Consider the following 18,020-nt stretch of genomic DNA (forward strand, 5'->3'; position numbering starts at 1 on the left):
TTAATTCTAAAAAAAAGAAAATAGAGAGAAAAAAATTTGTTATCAGATTAATTTCACTCAAATGTCATCGTGTTAATAATAAAATCTATATATTAGTAAATGATACCACATGTTTATGATTGGAAAAAAAACGTAAAAAAAAAAAAAAAAAAAAAAAAAGAGAAAAAAATATATACAAAAAAATATAAATCATATATGAATAAGTGTAATGAGAAAAAAAACATATTATCCGTCTTACTTCTATTTTTGTCTTCATGTTATCCCTTTGAAGGTTTACAACTGACTGACATTAAAACGTTCGAACAACCCCCGTTGTAAACTCTGTTTCGAAATAAAAAAAAAAAAAGGGTTAGAAATGAACATTTAAATAATATAATCAGGCAGGAGCAAAAGAAAAAAAAAAAGGAAAAAAGTTTGCCCGTGACATTAGACGGGAAAAAAGCGTATTAGAAAATTGATCGATTGAGTGTATCACGTTGATACAGGGGTTGACTATCTTGAGATAAAATATTTATTCAACTATATCCAATGTACTTGGAAAACATTTAACTGCTTTGTTAAAAAAAAAAAAAAAAAAGAAAAAAAAAAGAAAAAAAAAAGAAGGGGACATCATTGCTACAATCCCCGTCGCACAAAGTTTTTCTTACTTTTTTTTTTTCCTTTTCTTTTCTTTTTTTTTTTCTTTTCTACAATAGGGTTATTGATATCGTCGTTGTGAAAGAAAGTTTCACGTGAAGTAACTTTTCCATTGGGGTGTTAGGGTGACGACGATAAAGACCTTCCACCATGTATACCCCGTTTCTTTATATGTTGCATCCTATTTCCTTGTTAGATTCAAAGTTCTCCTTTTTTATGGTGTTCGTCATATGAATACTATCGGTTGAACTGAGTAACACTATAGCAATCTTCTTCTCGTCGTTTCATTGTGATCATTTTGAATGTGTTAAGTGTACGTCGTACGATGCTTACGATTGAAACGCGTCCGTTCGAATTAATTGATAAGAAAAATTTCAATGTGAACAAGTTTGAAAATATATATACATTTCCGACGTTCATATCTATCTTCTTCCATATATATATATATATATCTATCAATTGCCATAACTTCGTGGTGAACTTTGTCCTACGATAATTACGTGCATTATACTAACCGTAATAAGTTCAAGTTTGTAATCAATTATCGACAATAAGAGGACAATGTGCTTACGTTCGAATTGAAGCAAGAAAATCAATACAATGATTATCAATAATATTTGACACGTTCAATCGCATATACATCTTATTTGTTGAATACTGAGTGAGTAGTATAATTTTTATTATTATTATTGTTATATATTAATTATATTAAGATTATATAATATAAATAAAAAAAAATATATATATATATATTATATTTAGTATAATGTACTAAGATTTGATGACCGTCATGGGAATTCAAAGAATTGTTTATGATTAAACAATGCGCATTAATTTATATTAAAAGTCGCGATAAAATAATGACGAATTAACGAAAAGAAAAAAAAAAGAGATATGAAAAAAATAAGGAACGGAAATATTTTCTTTTCTTTCTCTTTTTTTTTCTTTTTTTTTTTTGTTTTTTATATATTGAAAAGAATATCAACTGATTTAGAACGACGTTTAATTATTATTAAATATAATAGTGTTCTCGTTAATAAGTGGATTAAATAAGAATAAAAAGTAATTTTTATAGGAATGTTCAGTAGTAATGACAGATATCCCCATCGTGGTTTTGAGAATCTATAAAACAAATTAACGAGTAATATTAATTTAATATAATAATTTTTAAATTGTAATATTAATTTAAATATAAATTATAAATTTTTTTTCCTTGTTTTTTTCTTTTAAATACTTACGTCGATAAACTGAGCCAATAATAGGACGAAAAATTTATCGGAAGTTGATTGTTAGGGTTTCTTCATTTGCAACGTGCAAAAAATCGTTGAAAACGAGAATGAAAAATAATGGCGAACGAACTACGCCATTTTTGAGTTGTCTATAACCTAAAAATTTAACTGAATATTCATGAAATTAGACAATTTCAAAGAAATATTGGATAATAATCTATTTCATTTTGGTATAATATCATTTAATAGAACCATTGAATTAAAATAACAATAATCAAAAAGCAGATCAAGGTAAATAAAAGAAAACTTCATATATGATTTTAATCATATGTGTATATATATATATATATATATATATATATATATACATATTTATTATTATTATTATTATTATTATTATTAAAAAGAGTATCAGTCGATTTTAAAAGGATATTTAATTATTATGAAAATTAAAAGTAACCTTAATAATAAATGGATTAAAAGAAATTCTTCACATAAATGTTCGTACTAATGACAGATATCCCATCGTAGTTTTGATAATCTATAAGACAGGTTAACGAGTAACATATTGTAATATTAATTTAAATAAAAAATTGTTGTATCATTTAATATTAATTTTTCTTTTTCTAATCACTTACGTCGGTAAAGGAGGCCAATGATAGGACGAAAAATTTACCGGAAGTAAGTTGTTCTGGTTTTTTCATTCGCATCAAACAAATATTAACCATTTTTAAGTTCATAGGTGACACGTTATACCACTCGTAACGATAAATTGCGTTGCTCAGGCTCAAACTCTAAATTTTTTTTTAATTATTTCAATTGTTAATAGATATCGAAGAATTGAAGTATATTACAGAATGTCCTATCGAATTTGATCGCAATAAAATTTGTTCTTTTTTTTTTTTTTTGCAAATATTATAGGATACTCTCATAAGTCGTAAATATGATTTAATAAATACAAATCATGTTTAGTTCGACTCAAATATCTGATATATCCAAAAAAAAATATTTTTCTTGTCGTATATTGTAATGCAACATTCGAAAAATTTTAAAAAGAAAAGAAAAGAAAAAGAAATTATTGTTTATAAAAATTATTTCATTTTTTTCAATTATAATAAATAAATTTTCGTCAAATAAATTGATGCTAAAATAAAAAATTAGAAATAACTGAATCAATTATATACTGGGTGTACGAATTCTAAAGGATATAACAATACATATTTGATTTCACTGAATCTATAAACAAATTTTTCAAATAAAATTTTTTACGTTTTAGATGAGAAATGTGATTTTGTTAAAATTAGTCATCCTGTATATAAAAATATCAATTTAATAAAATCATTTTAATCACTTAATTTAATTTACGTGATACTTAATCTTTTAGAAATGATTAATAAATTTATTTAAAAATAAAACAAATCTGGCATTAGAAATATATAATAAATAATATTACTTAGTGTATCAAACTAATTAATATTTATTATCATTACGAAATTAAATATTGAACGATCTTAATTATAGCTATTGTAATACTCATTTATTAATTAAACTTGATTCAGTTTCGAAATAAAAATTATAGATTTATTAATAAATACGTGTTTATTCGTAACAATGATTCTTTTATTCCATTATTATATGAAATCAAAGAAAAATAAATTAATTGTAATAATAAATTTACGGATAAATATTCATTAAGAAATTAAAATATTATTAATAGAAACAGAACAATTTTACAGGCGAACAAATTAAATATGACACTCTGTTATCTCGTAAATTAATTTTAATTACTTCCTGAATAAGACATTCACCGATGTAACAATAAGTAATCAATGTACTCAATGTGTTCATAGCATAAAAATTGAATACCATCACCGTCAATGCTTGACTGTTTACTGAGCCCTGAAGAAAATTGTAAACATTAAAAAAAAAAAAAAAAGAAAAAATAATATATATCAGAGATATTCTATTACATTACTGCATTAACATGTCACGCATAATAGGTACCAAAAGTGTATTGTAACCGGATGCACAAAGTTGAAACGTTGATCCCATCAATTGTTGTAATATTATTACATTGTAATTATCTTCCAAAGATTTTGCTTGTCTAAAGAAATTGTTATGTCGAGTAAAATATATGATACATTTATGTAACACGATGATAGATGTAATGTGATAAATAAAACATAAAAAATATTGATATATACATTTGTCACTGAGATTATAATTTTTTGTTTAGGTATATCTTTCTCTTCGTACAGAATGAATAAGGTCACGTTAAAATCGTACAGAGAAGAAATCGGACATATATTTCTAAAAAATAATACGTAACATTAATTATATATATCAATAATATATTTTGTCGGATAATTAAATGCGAATTTTTTTTTCTTTTTTTTTTTTCTTTATATTTTTAAATAAATTTTAATCGTCGGAAAATTTATTTCGATGTCGAAAAATAATACTTCAAAGAGAATTTACTTGTCCTTTTGTTCATGTGGCATATGTGTACGTTATAAAATAGAAAAATATTGTTTTCTGTTCGAAAAAAAAAAAATAGCACAGGAGTCTTTTTGAAAAATAACCATGTAAACTTATCAAAAATAAAGATACGACAATTGCAATGACATTTTATCATTTGAATCGAACAATTCACTTTCGAAAAATTTTTCATTCATAAATGACTTTGAATTAATAAAAAAAAAAAAAAAAAAAAAAAAAATATGTAACCTGCGTTGCATCGATCGTCGCTTTATAACATGATCTACATTTCAATTTTTTTTTATTGCATTGGATTTAAAAAAAAAAATAAAATTTTTTTTTATTATATTTAAAAAAAATTACCTTATATCAATTTGTTTTTACCTTATCAATTTGTAATGCCGAAGTACAAGTTCCCTTATATTACATTGGAATGTTTTAGAGTCATCGAGAATTTCTCTGAGCATACAACTAAGAATTCCAAATTGTGCGGTAATATGAAATGCGAGATTTGCGAACAAACAATCAAATCCAACGTAACCTAATATAATAGTTGGTACTAAAAACACCTGATAAATGCAGAGACAAACATAGATCCTAATGTCGTATATATCGACAATGGTTTCTGTTTTGTACGGTGGTTTGTAACTCAATGATGAATTTTTGATCACTGTAACGTAATAAAATATAATATATAATAAAAATATATATATATATATATAATTTATATAAAATACGAATAAAATAATTCATATAATATATGTACGATTTATATAATAATATATATATGAATTTCATATATTTTATTCAGAAAAAAAAAATTTAGATGCGATTAGAAGCGATAATTGTGATTTAGAATATGTCGATTCGGAGTAAAAGAAAATATTGGACAATTCGAATATTTATCGAATTATTTATGACTTATTTATTTATTTATTATGAATTATTATTTTTTTTTATTGTTGTTATTGTAAATTAATTTTCAAATTTATCCTTTTTCAAATTAAAAGCTATGGTAAATTAGTAAAAATACTTATTGTTGAATTGTTTCGTATATTCTCTTTCATTTTTTTTATTGAATATTAAGATTGTTTTTACTCGAAAGAAATCAATTAATTAGGATGATAATTGATTAAATCATTGAAATAATTATTAAAAAAAAAAAAAGTTAAAAAAATACGACATTCCAAAAAAAAGAAAAAAATATACTAAAGAGCCATAAAACTTCTGGCTTAAATCCAAACATTATTTATTAAAATATATTTTTCACACGAAAATATAAAACATTGCTTAATATATATATATATATATATATATATATATATATATATATATATATTTTTTTTCCTTCACATTTGCTTCTAAGAAAGAAGATGTACAAGATTCATAATTTTGTAATCACACTGTATACGTACATAAATGAATAAAATAATAATTAATAAAATTATCTCTTGTATAAATTTGATTAGAACGATTTACCCATTTGTACATTAGGCAGCAATGCATGGATATAATATGTTACAGTGGTACAAATCATTGTTGTTAGAGCTACTAAAAAATAATATTTCGCCAATTTACTATATTTCATGAATATGAATCTCTTCTCGAACGTATTGTAATTGTCGACGTTGAAATTATTTTGTACTTCGACGAGCAAACGTCCTAATGATTCTCTGTTTAACCAGCACATCAATACTTTCGTTAGCACCATTAGGTGCAATACGTTTTCCGTAAAAAATTCCATATTAGCTTCGAAATCATTTTTACCATTTCTCAATTCGATAATTGACAATAAATTATGTAAGAAAAGATAAAGAAAATAAAGAAGGAAATGGATATAAGAAATCTCGAGTGGCCAAATTCCAATGTATTTTAGCAATAATCTGTTCCATGCTAAAGACTTCATTGCTTCGGTTACATCTATTTCCTGTAATAATAATAATAATAATAATAATAATAATAATAATAATAATAATAATAATAATAATAATAATAATAACAACAATAATATATATATGTATATGTATATGTAAATATATACATATATATATGTGTGTGTATGTGTGTGTGTGTGTGTGTAGATAAAAATTAATAAATAATTAGAATTATAAGAAATAAAATAATGAATTTTTTAAATAAATAATAAAAGTAGAGAGGAAAAAAAAATCAAAAGAAAAATCATTTTAATGAACTTTTACAATCGCTATGTGTCAATTTTCTTCGTGGCAATAACGAGAAATTTTTTTTGCATTTAAAAAAAAAAATAAATAAATGAGTAACGAAATAATCTAGATAAATTCGAAAACAAATTAAATTTTCATTTTGTGAAAAAAAAAAAAAGAAAAAAAAGAAATAATCGTGCAGAAATTTAATTATTGCAGAAAAAAAAATTCCATAAATATGGCTATCAATGGAAAAACTATTATACTTACAGAAATATAAATTATTAAATTCAGAAAAAAAATTGTTGTTAAATTAATTTCATTTCATTGTTATCATATTAATAATAAAATGTATATATTAATAATATTCTACCATTTGGCTAAAAGAAACAAAAATATTACTCCAAGAAATTTTATAATAATTATATGACCTTCTATTATGATAATAAACAAATATTGCTTGACAATAAAAACAACAAATAAAAAATTATATTAAACATCTAAATTGAAAAATTGAGTTCACGGAAGAAAAAAATTAACATGAACGAATTTATTGATTCGAAAAAAAGAAAGAAAATTTTATAAATATGGCGATCTAGAAAAGAAAAAAAAACAGCTATTACAATAAAATTTCAAAATCAATACGATCAATTTTAATTAAATACAAAATTATTAAAGTCAAAATTAAAGAAAACAAAAAATTTTTATGAGATTAATGTCATTCCAACGTGATCGTGTTAATAACAAATATAATAATTATATCCGTTATTATGATAATATACAAAAAATTATTTGACAATAAAAACAATGAATAAGAAATCAAATAATCTAGAATTCTAATCTGAAAAAATAGAGTTCATGAGATAGAAAAAAAGATTATCATCAAGAAACTTATTGATGGGAAAAAAGAAAAGAAATTTTATTAATATGGCGATCTAAAAAAAAAAAAAAAAAAAAAAAAAATAAACAGCCATTACAATAAAATTCCAAAATCAATACGATCAATTTTAATTAAATACGATTTATTAAAATCAAAATTAAAGGAAACAAAAAATTCTTATGAGATTAATGTCATTCCAATGTCATCGTATTAATAACAAAACCAATATATTAATAATATGCCATCGTATGATAGAAAAGAAAAAAATAAGCTAAAAAAAAAAGTATACAAGAAAAATATAAATAAAATATAAACAATATGTACGTGCAATTTCAAAATTACATATTACACTAGATATAACGGTATAACGAAGGAAAATATTATCCGTGCTTACTTCTATTTTTTTCTCCATGTTATCCCTTTGAAGGTTTACAACTGACTGACAGGAAAACGGTCGATCAACCTCCGTTGTAAACTTTTTTTTGAAGGAAAAAAAAGGGGGGCTTAGAAATGCACGTTTGAATAATATAGTCAGCCAGGAGAGAGAACGAAAAATAAAGAAAGTTCGTCCGTGACATTCGACGGGGGTAAAAAAGTATTAGAAAAAAATATTAGAGAATTGATCGGTTAATCTCATTGATATGAAGGGGATTGACGGTCTAACGATCAAATATTTATCAAATTTTACGTGATGTACGTTGGGAAAAAAAAAATTTAGCAGAACTACTTCGAATAAAAGTAAAAAAAAAAAAAAGAAAAAAAAAAAGAAAAGAAACCTCGTTGCTAGAACTTAAACTCGCACGAGACATATTCTCTTCCTACCCTTTTTTTATACCTATTTTTCTATGTCCGTTTATTCGCTCGTAGAGGGGATTATTGATAACGTCGTCGTAGCGAAAAAAAGTTTCAAGTTAAAGTAACTTTTTCCATTGGGATGTTAAGGTAACGACGATAAAGACCTTCCACCGGAGTTTACCCCTTTTTCTAAAAAGTTATATCCTGTTTCCTGGTTAAACTCAAAGTTTTCTCATTTTACGATTGTTCGTCGTAATAATAGGATCAAATGAAAAATAACAGACGCTCGTAACGATCTTCTTTTTATTCGTTCATTATTATCATTCTACAAGTTTTAATTGTACGTTCGTAAAATGTGTAACGATGGAAATGCATTCGTTCGAATTAATTCATAAGAAAAATTTCAACGTGAACAAGTTTGAAAATATCCATTCATTACCTACCTCCGTATACGTATCTATACTTCTATATATCAATCAATTCCCATAACTTTATGGTGAAGTTTGTCCTACGATAACTAAGTGCATCCATACTCTACGTAATACTTCAAGTTTCCAATCAATTTATCGACAATATAAGGACGACGTTCTTTTTATTCGAATTAAAGCAAAGAAAAAAAAAAAAAAATCAGTATAAGGATAATCAATACTATTCGTCGGTATGTTCAATCGTTATATACAAATTATTTATTGTTATACCGGGTGAGTTGAATAATTTTTATTATTGTTGTTATATATTATTACATTAATATTATATAACGTAATAAAAAATACATACGTAATATATACGTAATATATACACGTAATATATACAAAAGGATTTTTTGCTTAGATTTCGTGGCAGACGTGAAATTCAAAGAATTTATTATGGTTAAACGATGCTAATTAATTTATGTTAAAATTAATGAAAAAATTATGTCAAATTAATGAAATAAAAAAATATGGAACAGAATTTCTTTTTTTTCTTTTTTTCTTTTTTTTTGTTTTTTTCTTTTTTTTTTTTTTTAATTAAATAATTTATCAAGCGAATTCGAATGACATTTAATTATTAGAAAAAAATAAATGTATTCTTTTTATTAAGTGGACTATAGTAGAATAAAATGAAATCTTCAAAGAACAGTACGCAGTAGAGACAGATATCCCATTGTAGTTTTGAGAATCTAAAAAAAAAAAAAGAAACAGTATAACGAGTGACATATTTTAGCGTTAAATAGAAATAGAGGCACTGGTTTTTATTTTTTTTTTTTTTTCTAATCACTTACGTCAGTAAAGGAGGCCAATGATAAGACGAAAAATTTACCGGATGTTAATTGCTCCGGTATCGTCATTCGCAACATACAAATTGTTATCATTCTTAAGTTCGTAGCCGACACGTTATACCACTCGTAACGATAAAATGCATTGCTCAGGTTCGAACTCTAAATTTTGAAAAAAATTTCAATGATTAATAAATACCGAGAGATTGCATATATTACTTATGTGTGTGTCTTATCGAATTAGATCGCTATAAATTTATTTTTATATTTTCAAATATTACAAGATAATTGCCATATAAGTCGTAATTATGATTTAATAAATACAAATCATGTTTGGTTCGATTCAAGTATCTGACGTAAAAAAAACTATTTTTGTTGTATATTGTAAAGCAGGATTTGAAAATTTCTAAAAAGAAAAGGAAAGAAAAGAAATTTTTATTTATAAAAATTATTTCATTTTTTTCATTTATAATAAATAAATTTTCATCAAATAAATTGATGTTAAAATAAAAAATTAGAAATAACTGAATCAATTACATACTGGGTGTACGAATTCTAAAGGATATAACAATACATATTTGATTTCACTGAATCTATAAACAAATTTTTCAAATAAAATTTTTTACGTTTTAGATGAGAAATGTGATTTTGTTAAAATTAGTCATCCTGTATATAAAAATATCAATTTAATATATATTAATAAATCATTTTAATCACTTAATTTAATTTACGTGATACTTAATCTTTTAGAAATGATTAATAAATTTATTTAAAAATATAACAAATCTGGCATTAGAAATATATAATAAATAATATTACTTAGTGTATCAAACTAATTAATATTTATTATCATTACGAAATTAAATATTGAACGATCTTAATTATAGCTATTGTAATACTCATTTATTAATTAAACTTGATTCAGTTTCGAAATAAAAATTATAGATTTATTAATAAATACGTGTTTATTCGTAACAATGATTCTTTTATTCCATTATTATATGAAATCAAAGAAAAATAAATTAATTGTAATAATAAATTTACGGATAAATATTCATTAAGAAATTAGAATATTATTAATAGAAACGAAACAATTTTACAAGCGAACAAATTAAATATAACATCCTTTATTTGATCAATTAATTTCACTTACTTCCTGAATTAGACACTCGCCAATGTAACAATAAACAAACAATGTACTCATTGTATTAGTAGCATAAAAATTGAATACAATCACCGTAAATATTTCACTGCTTACTGAGCCCTGAATTGTAAATATCAGGAAAAAAAAAAAGAAAAAAAGAAAAAGGAAAAAGAAAAGAATAGAAATAAACATCAAAGATATTCGTTACATTTAATTAATTAACATAATATATGTAATAGTTACCAGAAGTGTATGGTAACCAGATGCACAAAGTTGAAATGTTGTACCCATTAATTGTTGCAATATTATTGTATTAAAATTATCTTCCAAAGTTTTTGCTTGTCTAAAAAAAATGCAAATTACATATATATATATATATACGTAATATGACATTTACATAATACGATTATTAATGTAATATGATAAATCAAATATAAAAAATATTTGTTACAGATATCTTAATTTTTTCATTAGATATTTCCATTTCTTCGTACAGATTGAATTGTTTACATTCTAAAATCGTAGCGAGAAAAAATCGGATACATTTCTAGAAAATAATACGTAACATTAATTATTTATATCAATATATATATATATATTTTGTCGGATAATTAAATGCGAATTTTTTCCTTTTTTTTTTTTTTTTTTTTTAATAAATTTTAATCATCGGAGAATTTATTTCAATCTCGAAAAATAATACTTCAAAGAGAATTTACTTGTCCTTTTGTTCATGTGGAATATGTGAACGTTATAAAATAGAAAAATATTGTTTTCTGTTCGAAAAAAAAAAATAGCACAGAAGTCTTTTTGAAAAATAACCATGTAAACTTATCAAAAATAAAGATACGACAATTGCAATGACATTTTATCATTTGAATCGAACAATTCACTTTCGAAAAATTTTTCATTCATAAATGACTTTGAATTAATAAGAAAAAAAAAAAAAAAAAAAAAAAAAAAAAAATATGTAACCTGCGTTGCATCGATCGTCGCTTTATAACATGATCTACATTTCAATTTTTTTTTATTGCATTGGATTTAAAAAAAAAAAACAAAATTTCTTTTATTACATTTAAAAAAAATTACCTTATATCAATTTGTTTTTACCTTATCAATTTGTAATGCCGAAGTACAAGTTCCTTTATATTACGTTGAAAATCATCAGAGTCGTCGAGAATTTCTTTGATCATGGAACAAAGAATTCCAAATTGTGCGGTAACATGAAATGCAAGATTTGCGAATAAACAATCAAATCCAACGTAACCTAATATAATAGCCGGTAATAAGAACAATTGATAAATGCAGAAACAAGCATAGACCTTAATGTCGTATATATCGACAATGGTTTCTGTTTTGTACGGTGGTTTGTAAGTCAATGATGAATTTGGTATCACTGTAACGTAATAAAATATAATATATAATAAAAAAATATATATATATAATTTATATAAAATACGAATAAAATAATTCATATAATATATGTACGATTTATATAATGATAGATGTGAATTTCATACATTTTATTCAGAAAAAAAAAATTTAAATGCGATTAGAAGCGATATTTGTGATTTAGAATATGTCGATTCGGAGTAAAAGAAAATATTGGACAATTCGAATATTTATAGAATTATTTATTACTTATTTGTTTATGTATTATTAATTATTTTTTTTTTTGCTTTTTATTATTGTTATTGTAAATTAATTTTAAAGTTTTTCTTTTTTCAAATTTAATATTCCTAATAAGTTAATCATTATATTTATTATAGGATTGTTTCTTATATTCTCTTTCATTTCTTTTTTCTTTTTTTTTATTGAATATCAAGATTGTTTTCATTTGAAAGAAATTTGATTAATTCGAATAATAGTTGATTAAACCATCGAAATAATTTAATAAAAAAAGAAAAAGTTAAAAAAAATACGGCATTCCAAAGAAAAAAAAAGAAGAAAGTACTAAATAGTCATTAAATTTCCGTTTTGAATTAGAAGTCGGATATTTTATTCCGTATTAAAATATTTTTTTAATATTAAATATTTCATTAAAATAATTAATGAAATTGTAATTAATTAAAATTCTGATTAATGAAAATATTAAATATTTTTTTACCACATGAAAACATGAAACATTGCATTACACGAATGTATAAAAATTTTGTTATCTTTTCGTTTGTTACAAAAAAAAAAAAAAAAAAAGAAAAAAAAAAATAGGAAGATATTCAACAAGATTTCATAATTTTTTTAATCACTCTTTATACGTACGTAAATGAATAAAATAACAATTAATAAAATTATCTCTTATATAAATTTGATAGAACGTTTACCCATTTTCACGCTTAATCTCAATTCGTTCAAGTAATAAAAAACAGTGCCGCAAGCCATTGAAGTAACTGCTATCAATAAATAATATTTCGCCAATTTGCTATATTTCATGAAAATAAATCTCTTCTCGAATGTATTATACTTATCGACGTTGAAATTATTTTGTATTTCGACGAGCAAACGTCCTAATGCTTGTCTATTTATCCAGCACGTAGTCATTTTCGATAGGGTCATTAGAATTAATAAAACTTCGCTAAATATTGCAAGGAAATAATTGAAATCGTATTTACGATGAGTCATTTCGGCTAATGCAAAGGAACAATGTAATAAAAGATAAATAAAAAAAAAGATAAATAGAGCATTGGAAACTTCGAGGGGCCAAATTCCAACGCATTTAAGTAATAGTCTGTTCCATAGTATTGACTTCATTGCTTCGGTTACGTCAATTGTCTGTAATAATAATAATAAATATATTTATATATATATATATATATAAAATTTAATAAATACTTGAAAAAGATATAATAAATTATTAGAAATTAAATAAAGAATATTATTTAGTAATTATAGTCTAAAAGAAAAATTATATAATGTTAGTTTAATGGTTTCGTTAATACGAAAAAATCAGCAGCTGGTAATAATAATTAAATAAAAAAAAAATAAATAAATTTATTAATATTTATAATATACAATTGTAAATTTATATTAACTTATGATATTACTTTCTCTTTCTCTTTAATGAATAAATATAAAATATATAATTAATATAAGATACATATACACATATGCAATTCTTATCAATTTCACGATTCATCCCTTTTTTTTTTATATAATTTGAAAAAGAAAAAATAATTTTGCACATTAGTGGTTAACGATTCTTTTTCTATGGGTTACAATCAAAAATAATTTTTTTTTTTTTTTTTAATCAGTATAATTATTTAGTATTGTAATCACGTCCAATTAATATTCACTAATACATTTTAATTGTTAACATCTTAATATTTTCTTTTGTGCTACAATTTTTATTTCATCGAGTTATATGAAGTAATTAATTAAAATAAAAAAATTTTGAAAAAGAAAAGAAATATTATCAAAAAAAAAAAAAAACGAACTTAATATATGATCATTATAATTTAATGTACCAGAAAAATTACAAATTTATTTCGTAAAAAAATTACCAACGATATTGTAACACAATAGCAATAAAAAAAAAAAACAAATCAAAAGAAAAAGTTATTGCAGAACGTTAATAATTATTCTGTCCCTTCTTCTTTCTTATTTTAATAATAAAAAAGAAATTTTATTGCAACAAAAATAAATAACAAACGAAATAAGCGAGATCACTAATTTAAAAATACAATTCAATAGCGCTTAGGAAGAGAAAAAAAGAAATTGTCGTGAATTACTTATTAATTATAAAAAAAAAAAAAAAAAAAAAAAAAATTATATACATATGGCGATTTAAGAAAATCTAATACAGTATACTTTTTAAATCAATAAGATCACTTATTATTAAAATATAATTTAATTAAATCCAGCTAAACACACACACACACACACACACACGCGCGCGCACACACAAAATTGTATTTGACTTAATTTCTTTTCAATATCACCAAATTAACAATAAAACCGATAGAATAATAAGATTATACCGTCTGTCTAAAAAAAAAGAACAAAACAATATTGACTGCAAACAAACAAACAAAAAAGAATACTTAAATAATATATAAACAATATGTACGTCCATTTTTAAAATTATACAGAACACATATGTAAAAGTATACGGATAAAATAATGTTATCCGTGCTTACTTCTATTTTTTTCTCCATGTTATCCCTTTGAAGGTTCACAATTGACTGACAGTAAAACGTTCGATCAACCTCCGTTGTAAACTTCTTTTCGAAGGAAAGAAAAAAGAAAAAAGAAAAAAAAGGGGTTAGAAATGCACATTTGAATAATATAGTCAGTCAAGAGAGAGAAAAAAAAATTGAAGAAAGTTTGTCCGTGACGGGGGAAAAAAAAGATCCATTAGAGAATTAAACGTTTAACTGTGTCTCTTTGATACGAGGGGTTGACAATTTTAAGATTTAAATATTTATTCAATTTTTTACCCGATGTACGTCGGAAAACGTTTAGCGACTACCTCGATAAAAAAAAAAAGAAAAAAAAGAAAAAAAAGAAAAAAAAGAAAAGAAAAAAAAGAGAAAAGAGAAAAAGTTTATTGTTACAGCTCTCATTCGCACGACGCTTTCTCTTCCGTTTTGTTTTTTTCCCTTTCTTTTTTCTTTTTTTTTCTTTTTTTTTTTACGTCCGTGTTTATTCGCTCGTACAGGGATTATTGATATTCGTCGTTGCGAAAGAAAGTTTCATGTAAAGTAACTTTTCCATTGGACTGTTAGAGTGACAAAGATAAAGACCTTTTATCGAGTTTACCACCTCCTTCTAATAAGTTATATCCTGTTTCCTCGTTAGATTCAAAGTTTCTTCTTTTTATTATTGTTCGTCATAAGTATAGTATCGTACGAATCAAAAGACATTATCACAATCTTCGTTTCATTGTGATCTTTACGAAAGTATTAATTGTACGCTGTACAATCCGTACGATTGAAACGTGTTCGTTGTCCCTAATTAATAAAAAAATTTGCTATAATAAAATATGTAATATATATACTTACATACTTTGTGCTTCGAATCGAAATGTAATTTACATCGATAGTGAAGTTCAATCGACAGTAACGTCGTTAATCAACTGTCATCACAGAGATATACTTTGTGCCAGGTTGACAATGTAATTCATATGATAAGGTCATCCAAAATTCGACGAATATGTCGAATTAATTGCTTTACGATTTGAATAATCGTTTCCCACGAAATATTTGCTTTATGTACGTTCAGAAATTTTTTTTGACGTGAATTAGCATCGAACGATTGCAACGGCCATTGCAATCGATTGACGAATCAGATTTCACTTTTCAGACGGTACAGATTCGGCTCTCGATTTTCCGGTTCATTGTCCACCTGTAAAATGCAATCTTTCTCTTCCTTCTTTTTTTTTCCTGTTCTTTTCTTTTCTTTCCTCTACGACGTTGGTTTATTCGCTCTTACAAGGGGTTGTTAATGTCGTCCTAGCGAAAGAAAGTTTCACGTAAAGTAACTTTTCCATTGGGTTGTTAGAGTGACAACGATAAAGATCTTCCATCGAGTTTACCCCTTTTTTCTAATAAATTATATCCTGTTCCCTGGTTATATTCAAAGTTTTTATTTCTATGATGTTCGTCATAAGGATAATATCGAATGAAATAACAAACACTATAACGATCTACTTATCGTTGTTACATTGTGATTATTAGGCAAATGTTAATTGTACGTTGTAAAATGTGTACGATTGAAAGGCATTCGTTCGAATTAATTGATAAGAAAAATATCGATGTGAAAATGTTTGAAAATATTCATACATTTCCAACGTCTATACCCTATCTACTTCTATATATCTATCAATTGCCATAACTTCATGGTGAACTTTGTCCTACGATAATTACGTACATTATACTCACCGTAATACGTCAAGATTATAATCAATTATCGACAATGAAAGGATCACGTTCTTATATTCCCCAATTGATCAATGAAAAATCAATAAGAAGGATGCTATTTGTTGATTATGTTCAATAGCATGTACTGTTTATCTCGTGAGTATAATAATTGTTACTATTGTTCTTATACATATACATATATATATATATTATTATTATTATATTAATATTATATATATATATATATAAATATATATGTATATTTACGTTATATGTATATTATATTTAATACATACGATTGAATTTTTGATTATAATTTTGTAATCGTAATTTAGAAAATTAAATTAATTATCCGATTCTACGTATTTTCTATATATTGATATTAAAGAAAAGAAATTTTACGATTAAGAAAAAACAATTCGATAAAATTACGAAATAGAAAATAATTGAAATGATTTAATTTCGTACTTTTATATTTATTTACTTTTTATTACAAAAAGAATAATCAACTGACTTGAAACGATACTTTAATTATTATGAAAAAATAAATGTGTTTTTGTTAATAAGTGGATCAAAAAAAGGATAAAAAAGAAAAGGATGAAAAGAAATCTTCATATAAGTGTTCGTAGCAATGACAAATATCCCATCGTAGTTTTGAGAATCTATAAAACGAATTAACGAGTGGACATATTTTAATGTAAATATAAATATAAATTATAGACTTTTCTTTTTGTTTTTTCTTTTTTTTTTTTTTTTTTTCGTTTGACCACTTACGTCGGTAAAGGAGGCCAATGATAGGATGAAAAATTTACCGGAAGTTAATTGCTGTTGTTTCTTCATTCGCAACATACAAATTTTAACCATTTTTAAGTTGATCGGTGACACGTTATACCACTCGTAACGATAAAATGCGGTGCTCAGACTCGAACTCTAAATTTTCAAAATCATTTCAATGATTAGTAAATATCGATGGATTGATATATTAAAGAATGTCCTATCAAATTTGATCGCAATCAATTTGTTATTTTTCTCTTTTTATTTTTCTTCAAATATTATACGATACTTCAATAACTCGTAAATATTTTTTAATAAATACAAATCAAATTTAGTTCTAATTTTAAGTCTTTGATTTTGCCAAAAACATAAATAATTTTGAAAGTTGTATATCGTAAGGATACATTTTAAAAAGTCATGAAAAAAAGTGGGGGAAAAAGAAGATTATTCTTTTCATAAAAAATTAATTTAAACGGTTTTTTTTATCGAATATTTTGATTCAAATTTTATTAATTCCTAAAAAAGAAAAAAATAAATAATTAATCTTTTTGATTTTTAATAAATAAATTTATATGAAATGGATTGATGTTAAAATAAAAAAAAAAAAAATTATAAGCAATTGATCTCCAATGATATATACGGTGTCTCAATTTTTCCAAATTTCCAATCCGATCTGATAGATTTTTTAACATTAGATTGCCCAAGGAAGTCATTTTGACTGCGTTTTAATTTCAATCAAAAAAAAAAAGAAAACAAACCAATTATGTATATAATGACACAATTTCTTAGAATTTTTCTTTATTGTTAATATTTAT

General features: G+C 23.8%; 2 protein-coding genes across 2 annotated transcripts; both read right to left on the reverse strand.

The window, feature by feature from the left end:
- Window positions 1–1,908: 1,908 nt before the first annotated feature.
- LOC124432470 lies at window positions 1,909–6,249 on the reverse strand. The gene is made up of 6 exons (XM_046981451.1): window positions 5,823–6,249; window positions 4,728–5,013; window positions 3,870–3,969; window positions 3,600–3,764; window positions 2,542–2,659; window positions 1,909–2,033 (listed from the first exon to the last, which is right to left on the reverse strand). Exons 1-6 carry the CDS (start codon window positions 6,247–6,249, stop codon window positions 1,909–1,911), a joined length of 1,221 nt encoding a protein of 406 aa, XP_046837407.1.
- Window positions 6,250–9,288: 3,039 nt separating this feature from the next.
- On the reverse strand, window positions 9,289–13,195 carry LOC124432471 (odorant receptor 63a-like). The gene is made up of 6 exons (XM_046981452.1): window positions 12,898–13,195; window positions 11,687–11,972; window positions 10,823–10,922; window positions 10,589–10,699; window positions 9,442–9,597; window positions 9,289–9,339 (listed from the first exon to the last, which is right to left on the reverse strand). The coding sequence occupies exons 1-6, from the start codon at window positions 13,193–13,195 to the stop codon at window positions 9,289–9,291; spliced, it is 1,002 nt and encodes a 333-aa protein (XP_046837408.1).
- Between the last annotated feature and the right edge of the window lie 4,825 nt (window positions 13,196–18,020).

The sequence above is a fragment of the Vespa crabro genome, chromosome 25, assembly GCF_910589235.1.
Source record: "Vespa crabro chromosome 25, iyVesCrab1.2, whole genome shotgun sequence".
NCBI classification, from domain to species: domain Eukaryota; kingdom Metazoa; phylum Arthropoda; class Insecta; order Hymenoptera; family Vespidae; genus Vespa; species Vespa crabro.

Bases quoted from the DNA above. Each gene is read 5' to 3' on its own strand.
- LOC124432470 (XM_046981451.1), bottom strand. From the start codon at position 6,249: ATGAAGTCTTTAGCATGGAACAGATTATTGCTAAAATACATTGGAATT. The intron at 5,014-5,822 runs GTAAATCGTTCT...ATTACGTTACAG, and splicing joins GCTGCCTAATGTACAAATGG to TGATCAAAAATTCATCATTG. The intron at 3,765-3,869 runs GTACCTATTATG...AATTTTCTTCAG, and splicing joins CCGGTTACAATACACTTTTG to GGCTCAGTAAACAGTCAAGC.
- LOC124432471 (XM_046981452.1), bottom strand. From the start codon at position 13,195: ATGACTCATCGTAAATACGATTTCAATTATTTCCTTGCAATATTTAGC. The intron at 10,923-11,686 runs GTAAAAACAAAT...CATTTTTTTTAG, and splicing joins CGGCATTACAAATTGATAAG to ACAAGCAAAAACTTTGGAAG. The intron at 9,340-9,441 runs GTAAGTGATTAG...TTTTTTTTTTAG, and splicing joins CATTGGCCTCCTTTACTGAC to ATTCTCAAAACTACAATGGG.